Source organism: Arvicola amphibius, chromosome 8 (genome assembly GCF_903992535.2).
Source record: "Arvicola amphibius chromosome 8, mArvAmp1.2, whole genome shotgun sequence".
NCBI lineage: Eukaryota > Metazoa > Chordata > Mammalia > Rodentia > Cricetidae > Arvicola > Arvicola amphibius.
In genome coordinates, this window is record NC_052054.1 from 69,912,552 (window position 1) to 69,926,051 (window position 13,500).

General features: G+C 38.1%; 1 protein-coding gene across 2 annotated transcripts in view; it reads right to left on the reverse strand.

The window, feature by feature from the left end:
• Positions 1 to 204: 204 nt before the first annotated feature.
• Positions 205 to 13,500, reverse strand: part of LOC119820952 (sulfotransferase 2A1-like) — a 62,455-nt gene continuing 49,159 nt past the window's right edge. For both annotated transcript variants that reach the window (XM_038339695.1, XM_038339694.1), the window contains one exon: positions 205 to 828. In XM_038339695.1, coding sequence (XP_038195623.1) covers positions 716 to 828 — 113 coding nt within the window. In that variant the 3' untranslated portion in view covers positions 205 to 715. The remainder of the gene's footprint in view (positions 829 to 13,500) is intronic.

Sequence of the window (13,500 nt, forward strand, 5' to 3'; positions counted from 1 at the left end):
TCACTCACCCTTTGGTCCAGTCTGTGCAGTCACTGTGTCTCAGGGAGCTGCTTAGGTCGTGGGAATAAGTGGGTTTGGAGGCAGAGTGGGACTTATAGATTAAAGGATCTGATCAGTGGTGGAGGAGTAGCCTTCCTATAGGAGGCTTGCTTCTGACCATCTAGTGTAGCCATTTTTGCCCAAATGTCATATAGTAAAAAAAAATACATTTTCCTATACTTTTATTTATTTTTAAAATTTAACAAAGATTGCTTTTAATCTGGAGTTCCATGACAATGTATTAACAAACAGGTAACTAAAAAAGCACATATTTGATGACTCAAGAGTCTAAGATTTGGAACTAGACGTTAAGAACACTGTACTGCAAATGTAGATGATTTGCATTCACTTCCTAGGACCCAAACCAAGCATATTACAGGAACTGCAGTTCACTGCAGGGAATTGATTCACTTTTTTGGCCTTCGAAGAAACTATACACAAAAATGTGTACACACCACTAACACCGCCACAAACACCTCTACCATCACCGCCACCAATGCTGCCATCACCACCACCATTACTACTATTACTACTACTGTATTTTAAAAAATTATCCACAATTAAATAACAGGTACTTATTCTATGACCACACCCAGTCATTCACATGTATAATGTCAGAAAAATAAACATATCCATATAAAATTCAGTATAGATGTAGGATTCTAGTGTTTAGAGTTTATTTCCATGGGAACAACTCTGGAGGAAATCCAGCCATGTTTTCCTGGAATGCTTTGTCAAAGGTTTCAGCTTGTGCTACTGTAAAGTGATTCTTCCAGTCCCCAGTTGTGCCTGTAAAATGTGAAGCAGACACATAGATGGGTTAATAATGATCTTAATACCACTCACTTCTTCCTTCACAAGCTCTTACCATCTGTATGATGAAGAACATAAATTTAATAAAGTGGAACTACCAGTGACACCCTAGTGAACCATTCAGATAACTTGAAATCATGCACATACATACTTTCTACTTCTGTGGAAATCATGTCCTACCTTCTATTCCCCAAACTATCAGCTATACAATCTAGTATCGGCAACAGACTCTACATTTTTATATTTTATATTTATATTTTATATTTTATATATACATTTTTATATATATACATTTTATACAGATTATTCCTGCCTCCCACCACACCTGTTTTCATCGAACTATTCAACTGAACTGTGTTTTTCAGCTCAATGATCAAGACATATTTTAACTGTTCTTTCTCCTTTTCAGTGCTCAGTTATAGAAGTTTTTCATAATATGCAAACACCTTTAAAAGCATTTAAAAATTTTAATTATGTGTGTGTAGGTACACATGAACACAGGTGAATGCAGAGTTTGGAGGCATCAGATTCCCTGGAGGAGAAAATACATACAGTTGTGAGCTGCATGACAGCCATATTGATACTTCCATCAGTTACAGAAAATCCAGCTACTTGTTGGTGAGAACGTCCCAGAACTTCTCTTTTCATTCAACCATGGTGTTTGTTGATTGATGATCTTTATTATTTTATTCCCTGTGCTCTGTAGCATTTCCTTTTTTATCCATACGCTGGTTCATATTAATCAATTCTAGTAGTTGTTTAGTTTTGGAATTAGAAACATAAGGTTGTTCAAAATTTCCCACTGGATTGTGTGTTCCTTCAATATGGAGAACTGATGTCTTCCACATAATTACATCTTGTCTTTTTGTGTCCCTATTTATGCCACCGTAACTACCTCTTCCTATTTTCCATTCACTTAGAATGCTGGAGACCCTACCTTTGTCTATGTTTTACTTCATAGCTCTGGCACTTTGATATGCTCCATGAATTTCATTTTTGTAGATATGCATGGAATATGTATATAATATATTTGAAAGGTAAAATGCTTCTTTTTATTTGTTTTTGAGACAGAATTTTTCTGTGTAACAGTCCTAGCTATCCTGTAAGTAGTTTTTGTAGACCAGGCGGGCCTTGAACTCACAGAAATCTGCCTGCTTCTACCTCCTGAGTGCTGGGTTTAAAGGCATGCATCACCACCACACATTTTCAAATGTTTCTTAAATTGCTAAAACTTCAAAGCATGTCAGACATATATATCATACTGAGTATGATATTTGAGTGAACTCACAAATGAGTGAGGAAGGTCCTGGTGATGTTTTCACTTTTCTGATGAGAAAAAATTAATCCTTGAGATATTACTCAGCATGACAGTGACAGATGTATATTTGTAGTAAAAAAGATTTACAATTGATTTCATGTTTTTTCTTATCACTACTTTCTTTATATATCACATTAGTTAATTTAAATTATCTAGGGGGAACCCTTCTATCCCCATGTGACCTCAAAGGAACTCTGAAACACAAGCTGCAACTATACAGAGAGGACCAAGAGGTGGGTAACCACCCAAACAGTGAGGCACCCCACTCTTTTGGCCCTCCAAACCAGGGAAAAACCATAGACCTCTTTCCCACCTGCCCAAGCTTCTCTAGTCAGCCAGCTAGCAGAGAAGCTTCCTGCAAGTAGGTTGCTCCAACACCACCACCCCATCTGTTGAACACTGCAAACTACAAGTTCCACTCAACCCCCAAACCCTACTACCCTCCGGGAACTCAGAGGAACTCTGAAACAGAGACTGCAACTACACAGAGAGAACCAAGAGAGAGGACCAAGAAAGGAACTCTGAAGCACAGTCTGTGAGTGCACATAGTGGACCAAGAGAGCAAATGAAGAGAGTAGACCAAGACAGTGGACCAAGAGAGCAGGCCAAAGGAGATCTCAGTGGCTTCCTGAGACACAGACAGTGACAGTATAGAGCAGACCAAGAACAGTTCCCAATGACACAGAGAGCAAGGATTGGACCAAGAGGTAAAAATGTTGCTGGCACCAATTGGAGGAAGAGCTGGGTAGGCACCAATGCAAGAATTCATTCAACAATCTAAAAAGCAACATGTATGACTAGAACCAGTGGTCATACAACAGGAAAACTTGATCATCCCAACCCAGAAGAAGCAGAAAAAAAATTTAAATATAACTTTATGAAGTTGATGGAGAAGTTTAAAGAGGAAACAAATTCCCTTAAAGAAATGGAAGAAAAGACAAACAAAAAATTGACAGATTCTGGCTATTACAAATAGTGCTGCTATGAACTTAGTTGAACAAATACTTTTGTAGTATGATTGGGCATCTCTTGGGTATATTCCCAAGAGTGGGATTGCTGGGTCCTGTGGTAGGTTGACTCCCAGTTTCCTGAGAAACCACTACGCTGATTTCCAAAGTGGTTGCACAAATTTGCATTCCCACCAACAATGGGTGAGTGTTCCCCTTACTCCACATCCTCTCCAGCATAGGCTATCATTGGTGTTTTTGATTTTAGTCATTCTGACAGGTATCTTAGGTAAGATGGTATCTTAGAGTTGTTTTGATTTGCATTTCCCTAATCACTAAGGAGGTTGAGCATGACCTTAAGTGTATTTTGGCCATTCGAACTTCTTCTGTTGAGAATTCTCTGTTCAATTCAATGTCCCATTTTTTTAATTGGGTTAATTAGCATTTTAAAGTCTAGTTTCTTGAGTTCTTTATATATTTTGGAGATCAAACCTTTGTCTGATGTGGGGTTGGTGAAGATCTTCTCCCAGTCAGTAGGTTGCTTTTTTGTCTTAATGATAGTGTCCTTTGCTTTACAGAAGCTTCTCAGTTTCAGGAGGTCCCATTTATTCATTGTTGCTCTTATTGTCTGTGCTATTCAGGTTCTATGTAGGAACTGGTCTCCTGTGCCCATGTGTTGTAGACTACTTCCCACTTTCCCTTCTATCAGATTCAGTGTAGGTGTGGCACATATACACTTTAGAGTACTACTCAGTGGTAAAAAAAACAATGGCATCTTGAATTTTGCATGCAAATGGATGGAAATAGAAAACACCATCCTGAGTGAGGTAACCCAGACCCAAAAAGATGAACATGGGATGTACTGACTCATAATTGGATTCTAGCCATAAATAAAGGACATAGAGCCTATAATTCGTGATCCTAGAGAAGCTAAATAAGAAGGTGAACCCAAAGAAATACATATTGTCATTATCCTGGATATTGGAAATTGACAAAACTGCCAGGCAGGGATTGGGAGCACAGGGGGGGTTAGGTGCGGATAAGGAGAGATGAGGGGAGAGAAGGGAGAAAGAGAGGATGGGGAGAGCTTGAGGGAATGGGATGGTTGGGATGGAAGAGGGGGATATGGGATCAGGGAAGTATATATCTTAATTATGGGAGCCATTGTAGGGTTGGCAAGAAACTTGACTCTAGAGGGTTCCCAGGTGTCCAAGAAGATGTTCTTAGCTTGTTCCTTGGATAGCAGAGGAAAGGGTGCCTGAACTGGCCTTGTCCTATAGCCGTACTGATGATTATCTTGCATATCACCATAGAAACTTCATCTGGTGATGGATGGAGATAGAGAAAGAGACCCACATTGGAGCACTAAACTGAGGTCCCAAGGTCCTTATGAGGAGCAGAAGGAGGGAGAACATGAGCAAGGAAGTCAGTACCATGAGGGGTGCATTCACCCATTGAGATGGTAGGACAGACCTAATGGGAGGTCACCAAGGACAGATGGAATGGGACTGTTGGAACATGTGATAAAACTGGACTCTTTGAATGTGGCTGACGGTGGAGGCTGACTGAGAAGCCAAGGATAATGGCGCTGGACTTTGATTCTACTGTATGGACAGGCTCTGTGGGAGTCTTGTCAGTTTGGATGCTCACCTTCTTGGACATGGGGGAAACTGGGAGGACCTTGGACTTCCCATAGTGTAGGGAACCCTGACTGTTCTTTGGCCTGGAGAGGGAGGGAGTGGGGATATGGGTGGAGGACAGAGGAGGGAAGTGGGAGGAGGGTAGGAGATGGAAATTTTTAATAATAATAATAATAATAATAAATGAACTCAAAAAATTGGAAGAAATCAATAAATCTCTTCAAGAAACTCAAGAAGAGACAAACAGGTAAAGCAAATAGTTAAAACAGCTCAAGACTTGAAGACTAAAATAGGGGCAATAAAAACAAAACAAACTTAGGGAATTCTGGAAATAAGAAAATTTGGGAAAATGAGCAGGAACTACAGAGGCAAGCATAACCAACAGAATACAAGAGATGAAAGAGTGAACCTCAGGTGTTGAAGATATTGTAGAGGAAATAGGATCAACAGTCAAAGAAAACATAAAATCCAACAAATTCTTAACACAAAACATCCAGGAAATCTGGGACACCATGAAAAGACCAAACCTAAAAATAATAGGTTTAGAAGAACTCCAATTCAAAGGTACAGAAAATATATTCAACAAAATCATAGAAGAAAACTTTCCCAACCTTAAGAAGGATATCCCTATGAAGGTACAGAAACTTACAAAACACCAAACAGACTGCACCAAAAATGTTCCCTAGCCATATAATGATCAAAATGCAAAACACACAGAATAAAGAAAAAATATTAAGAACTGCAAAGGATAAAGGCCAAGTAACATAATAAGGCAGACCTATCAGAATTATACCCAACTTTCATGGAAACCATGAAAGCCAGAAGGTCCTAGACAGATTGATGCAGATACTAAGAGACCATGGATGCAAGCCCAGACTACTATACCCAACAAAACTTTCATTCATCATTAATGGAGAAAACAAGATATTTCATGACAAAACAAGATTTAAACAATACCCATCCACAAATCCAGTCCTACAGGAATTATTAGAAGGAAAACTGCAACCCAAGGAAGCTAATTACACCCACAAAAACACAGGCAACAGATAACACTAGCAAACCCAAAAGAAGGGAAACACATAAATACTACCACTGAAAAAAATAACAAGAATTAACAAATACTGTTCATTGATACATAAGGAGATCAAGGGGATTCAAATTAGAAAGAAAGAAGTTAAACTTTGCTATTTGCAGATGATATAATAGTATATGTAAGTGACCCCAAAATCTCTTCCAGGGAACTCCTACAGCTGAAAAATACCTTCAGTAATGTGACAGGATACAGAATCAATGCAAAAAGTTCATATCCCTTCTATACACAAACGATAAAGAAGCTGAAAAAGAAATCAGAGAAACATCACCTTTCACAATAGCCACAAATAACAAAATATCTAGGAATATCACTAACCAAAGAAATGAAAGACCTGTTTGACAAGAACTTTAAGTCTTTGAAGAAAGAAATTGAGGAAGATACCAGAAAATGGAAAAATTTCCCATGCTTTTGGATAGGTAGGATCAAGTAATAAAAATAGTAATCCTACAAATACAATATACAGGTTCAGTGCAATTCCCACCAAAATCCTAACACAATTCTTCATAGTCCTTAAAAGAACAAAATTCAACTTCATATGGAAAAACAAAAAAAAACCCAGGATAGCCAAAACAATCCTGTACAATAAAGGAGCTGCTGGAGGCATCACCATCCCTGACATCATGCTCTACTATAGAGCTTCAGTAATGAAAACAGCTTAGTAGTGGCATAAAAAAGACAGGTTGGCCAATGGAATTAAATCAAAGACCTGGAAATTAATCCACAGACCTATGAACATCTGATTTTTGACACAGAAGCTAAAATTATTCAATGGAAAAATGAGAACATCTTCAACAAATTGTGCTGGCATAACTGGATGTCAACATGCAGAAGAAAGCAAATAGAGCCAGATCTGTCCCAATGCACAAAAAGCAAGTCCAAATGGATTAAAGATAGCAATATAAATCTGACCACACTGAACCTGATAGAAGAGAAAGTGGGAAGTAGCCTTCAATGCATGGTCACAGGAGACCATTTCCTAAATACAACACCAGTAACACAGACATTGAGAGCAAAAATAAATAAGTGAAACCTGAGAAGCTTCTGCAAAGGAAAAGACACAGCCAATAAGACAAAAAGGCAGTCTACTGAATAGGAAAACATCTTCATCAATCCCACATCAGACAAAGGACCGATCTCCAAAATATATAAGAACTCAATAAATTAGAGATCAAATTCCAAATAATTCAATTTAAAATTGGGTACAGATCTAAATGGAGAATTCTTAATAGAAGCATCTCAAATGGCCAAAAGACATTCAAGGAAGTGTTCAACATCCTTAGCCATCAGGGAAATATAAATCAAAACTACTCTGAGATACCATCTTACACCAATCAGAATAGCTTAGATCAAAACCACCAATGATATCTTATGCTGGAGAGGATTCAGAGTAAGGGAAACACTCTTCAATTGCTGGTGGGAATGCAAACTTGTACAATCACTGTGGAAATCAATACGACAGTATCTCAGAAAATTGGGAATCAACCAACCTCAGGACCCAGCAATACCACTCTTGTACATATACCCAAAGGATGCTTAATCATACTACAAGGACATTTGTTCAACTACGTTCAGAGCAGAATTTCTTTGTAATATCAAGAACCTGGAAACAACCTGTATACCCCTCAATGGAAGAATAAATAAAGAAAATGTGGTACATAATGGAGCACTACTCAGTGGTAAAAAAGAATGACATCTTAAAATCTGTGTGCAAATGGATTTAGAAAAAAATCCTGAGTGAGGTAATCCAGACCCAGAAAGCTGAGCATGGTGTGTACTCACTCATAAGTGGATAATAGCTGTAAAGCAAAGGGTAATGAGCCCATAGTCCCTGACGCTAAAGAAGCTAAGTAATAAGGTGAACCATAAGAGAAACATATATAGATCCCCCTGGAAATGGGAAATAGACAAAATCTCCTGACAAAATTGAGTGTGGGGGTGAGGGGAGAAGGGGGATAGGAGGGGAGAAGAAAGGAATAGAAAGGAGAATTTGAGGGTACTGGATAGTCAAGATGGGGGAAGGACAGAGAAGGAGAGCCAGGAATTACATATCTTGTTTGAATGACCCATTATGTTCAGAGCTAGCAAGAAACCTAGCACTAGAGAAATTCCCAGGAATCCAAAGGATGACCCAGCTACCACCCTAAGCAATAGTGGAGACAGTACCTGAACTGGCCTTGCCCTGTAGTCAGATTGATAAATATCTTAAAGGTTATCATAAAGCCTTCATTCAGCAACTGATGGAAGCAGATGCAGAGACCCACAGTGGAGCACTGGGATGAGCTCCCAAAGTCCAGTTGAATAGTGTGAAGAGTGAGAATATGAGCAAAGAAGTCAAGATCATGATGGGGACACCCACTAAAACATCTTACCTGAGATAATGGGAGCTCACCAACTCTAGTTTGACAGGGATGGAACCAACATAACAACAAGCTTTACCCTCTGAATGTGGGTGACCATTGTATGGCTGGGACAGACTGTGGGGCCACTGGCAGTGGCACCAGGATTTGTTTCTGGTGCTTGTGTTGGCCTTTTGGAACCTATTCTCTTTGGATGAATACCTTGCTCTCCTTGGATATTGCAAGTAATGGGCCTTGCCTTTTTTGGGGGAGTGGATGGTGGTAGTGTGAGGGGGAAGGTGGAGGGAATGGGTGGAGGGGAGGGAGTGGGAACTGGAATTGGTATGTAAAATTTAAAAAAAATAGTTTGTTTTCTTTTTAAAAAAATAAAATATTCTCCAATGGGATGTATTAAAGAAAATAAAAAGAATTAAAAAATAAATTTATCTTTCTTATACCATGTTCAAATAATATACCATTTATATTTATGAATAGTATCATCTATTAAAATGGATATCTATCATTATCAATTTCTACTCTCAGCTTTGTTATTATCTTTATTATTTAAATAAGTTTATTTTTTGTTTTCCACAGCATGCCTGGCTCCTGATAAGTCAGATCAGATGCTGCACTGCCCAGCATTCTTAGCAAATTCAATATGGCTGCACGCTGGAAATAGTCCCAATGAGAGAAGCATATCTTTACAGGTATGCATATGAATATCTAATTCCAACTATTTCAAAATCCTATGCTCCTTACAAGCATGCATTTCTTTTCATTTCTTCTTTCTAAAAATCTCCTCAAACTCTGGTGAGTCAGGTGAGAGGCTAACTCTAACAAGTGGTGACTTAACTGCAAAGGAATGCTGTCATAGTTCTGAAGGCTGCAGGTCTTACACCAGGGTGTTGTTCGTGTGTTTCCTGGCTTTTCTTTTCTGGCCTGCAGATGGCAGGCTTCTTCCTTTGTTCTAAGGTCACTTTCTCTGATTAATGTCTACTGAGGACATTAATGAAAATGATAAACAGCCTAAGCACTGTCATGAAAACATTCACTGTGAAGCAATTAGGCCTAGGACTTCTGAACTTTGTCATAATTCATTTCTTCCCACATGTTTTGATTGTGACAGCATCTTTACAAAAGTCCTGTTACCTTAGCTGTGGCTGAATTACGATGAACATTCTAGTCTCCATTTCTTACACTGTCTAAATATGGAATCATAATGACTACAATTATATGTAAACAGTTACTGCTTGGAGATTAAAACCAGATCCTTTTCACCAAGATGTGTGATTGGGTCTTCTAGGCTAAGCTGAAAATTAGCTCTCCAGAGGTAAAAGTTACTTTGTCTTATGAGAAGAAAAACAATTAAATATTAGGGAAAATAGGCCTAGCAAATTACTCCAGGCTAAGGCCTGTCTGACTCTTCACATAGCTTTTCAGTATGTTTTGATTTATGGAATTAAGTATCTAATGATAAGTAATGGAATTTTAGAATTAATCTTTGGTCTGCTTATATCTTCTAGATTTAAAAGGGTACTGATGTGATGTAGGAATTGTGAAGAGACATTATGATTATGGCAACTCTTATAAAGGAAAACATTAAATTGGGGATAGTTTATAGTTCAGAGGTTTGTCTTATTGTTATCATTACTCGAAACATAGCAACAGGATGGAAACGTTGCTGGAGAGGTAGGTGAGAGTTCTACATCCATACTGGTAGAGAGCAGGAAGTGAATGACACTGCCCTGGCTTAAGCATCTGAACTTCAAAATATGCCCATTGTGACACACTTCCTCCAAGAAGACCACACCTCCAACAAGGCCATGACTCATAAGACTATGGGGACTATTTTCATTCAAATCACTACAATACTATCCTTATGCAGTTTTTCAAAAGTGTTCCCAGATATGTCCATTTCATTTCCATTTCAACATCTTCTATACTGACATAGTAAAACAAGTGGATTATGAAGTTTGTCTCCTCTACTCATTGAACTGGTTTTCAATGGTACTTATGGCGTATTCACTGTGTATCATGCTAGTACAAGACAAATAATGCCCAAGAATAAACATATCTTTCAAATGCAAAAATGAATGCCATATATAATCACTAGGATAACCAAGTTACAAAAGACTTATGAAGTCAGTACAAGTTTTTTGACAGAGTACATTATAATTACTATTTCTACCATCACACACATGCATTCACATGTACACACACACACACAGGTATGTATGTATTCAAGTATGTATGTATGTGTGTAAGTATGTATGCATTCATTATGTAATCTATGCTACATGGCAAAAATTATGTATATTTGGGAGATTAAATCCAAGTGTAGTCTCATCCTAGAAGAATAGTCCTGGAATAGAAGAAATGCCAGTTGTCCTTATGAATTTGTCTTAAATTCTATTGCATATGCTCTGGTATGTCTCTGCCTAACTTTTATTTGTCAGTTTCCATAGCCCTTCTGTATTATGAAAGCCACTTCATTCTTCAGGTTCCCTTTTATGTTCATATACTGTTAAACTCTGCCAAATTTTGATTTATTATAGGAAATACAAGAATGGGCAATTTCTCTTAGATGAGACCTTCAGATCCATGACAGACAATTCTATCTCCACATAGTCTGAAGGTCAGTAGTCTGAGATCAGCAGCAGTGGATTCTCTTAGAGGCCTTGATCCTTAGTGTATAGCTAACCATACTCTGTGGTAAGTGGTGATATGCTATTATCCTCAAATATGAGTCCAAACTTCTTGTGATGACACTGGGGGTATTAAAGTACATGAAATCTTGCTACTATTTTAAATTAATTATCTCTTTAAACTTTTGATGTCCTTACATTTTTAGTACCTGAAACTCACACTTGGGACACAGGAGAAATGAAAGCTAGGGCTGAAGCATTTGAAGTATGGTCAAAATTAACTCATAACTCTCTACTTCCTTCATCTATATCCATGATTTTACTGGTCCTCATATACTTGACATCTGGTCCAATCCTTCTTGAACTTAGACCCATCTCAACTATTATTGCCTAAATAGATCTTGGTGAGATTCAAGGTATGATTCATTCTGGAAAAGTAACTCCTCAATTGCACAGCTATAAAACCACACCTACAATTTTCTCCCAGCAAAGAGGTGGCACACACACAGAGAGGATGGAAATACCCAGGAGAGAAAATTCAGAATGAAGAGAGTGACCATGAACCTGTAACAATCCAAATGAAGGTTAGCAAATAACATCAGACTTTAACACTGGAGAATAATTTGCTTAGTCCTCATGGGGTCTATACTTGGCCTGCAATGGAGTTGCAATCTTCTCTTGCTCACCATCTTTTCCAGAACTTAATGGAAGTCATTTTTCTCATTGTCATCTCAGATATACATTGTGGAATATTCATTTAGGATGTGCTACACTCAGTTATGCTGTGAAATATGTTTAATGATGCAAAGATGTGTTACATTCTTTTAATCTTGTAAAACTGTTACTTTGTTGGCCAAAACACTTGTTTGGTCTGATAAAGAACTGGATGGTCATTGACTGGGCATGGGGCTAGAATCCAGAAAGAACAAATAGGAGGAAAAATCTAGGCTCAAAATCAGAGGGAGGAGCAATGAGCAATAAAAGAAGGAGAAGAGGACACCAAAGGACCAGTCACCTAGCCATGGAGTAAGAAGGATAAAAAGATATTTAGAATAAAGAAAGGTAAAAAGTCTAGAGACAAAATACAGTTAAAGAGAAATAGGACAATTTAAGTTAGAAAAGCTGGTATTGAAGAAACTCCATGTAGCATATGCTTTCAATTTGTCAAGGCCAGCCTTTTGGGCAAGAAACTGCTCTTGCTTTGACTGCTGACTGTATGCTATACAGACTGGACTATCAGGACACAGGAAAAATATTGTTGAATGTTATTAAGAAAGGTAGGATAGTCCGTTGAGATTCCTGATTCAGAGAAGAGTCTGCTAGATATTCTGCAGGACACAGAGGGAAGTGACTGATGAACTTTGCCAATACAAGGTGCAACAGTCCTTCAAATTTTCTGTTTAACTGAAAAGTATGCCAAATGTTCTAAGCATGTGAACCAAAGATAGATGCTCCAACACTATAGAGGTACTTTGGGTGACTGTCGAGGGAGCCAGATATGTCTGCTATAAGGTAATATTACATCCTTCTGGGGTTATAGGTGGAGATAAAGATAAAATAGTAATAGTTAAAGTTGTCCTTAGTTATGATAGAAAGTAAATTAGGTATAAAACATTGGAATCACCAAGATAAGTTAGATAGTAAAGTATTTTCTTTAAACTTGCTAAATACAAATAGATTCAACATTGTAAATGCAATTCTTATTTGATAACTGTGGTAATATTTGTTTGTACTATAACAAATAAAGCTTTCCTGAGGATCAGATTGTGAAGCAAGCCATTAGTTAGACATAAATGCCAGGGAGTGGTGGCACACACATTAAATCCTAGCACTTGGGAGGCAGAGACAGACAGAGACTATGTTAGATTGATCCAGTTTCAAAGAATAACAGAGCCACGTGGCTACACACACTTTTTTGGGGGGGGGGGGTGGAGAAATGGCTCAGTAGTTAAGAGCACTGTCTTGGAAGTCATATGCCTTTAATACCAGCACTAGGAAAATGGAAACAGGAAATGATAAAACTGAGCAGAGAGGGGAATATTAAAAGGGAGGAGACAGAAGCTCATGGTCTGAGGACTTGTATAGACAGGATACTCCATTCTGTCTGAGGTTTTTGGTAGAGCTAAAAAAGTCTCTCTAGTGACTGGCTCCTTTACTTCTCTGATCTTTTAGCATTTCCCCTTATAGATTAATTTGGGTTTTAATTATTAAGACCATTTAGAATTCACACTACAGATATCTATCAGAATTACACCTGACTTCTTATTGGAGACAATGAATGCCAGAAGGTCATGGTCAAGCATTATACAGACATTAAGAGACCACAGATGCCAGCCCAGCCTACTATACCCAGAAAAACCTTCAGTCACCATAGATATTCCACGGCAAAACTAGATTTCACCAATACCTAGCCACAAACCCAGCCCTACACAAAATACTAGAAGGAAAACTCCAATCCAAGGAAGTTGGCTACACCAACAAAAAAACCAGATAGTTGTTGATCTCATAGCAGCAAATCCCAAAGAAGGGAAAACGCACAAATTAACATCACCAACAATGAAAACTAAATTAACAGGAGATAGCAATCACTGGTCATTAATATCCCTTAATGTAAATGGACTCAACTCACCTATAAAAGGGCACAGGCTGACAGACTAGTTATGAAAACA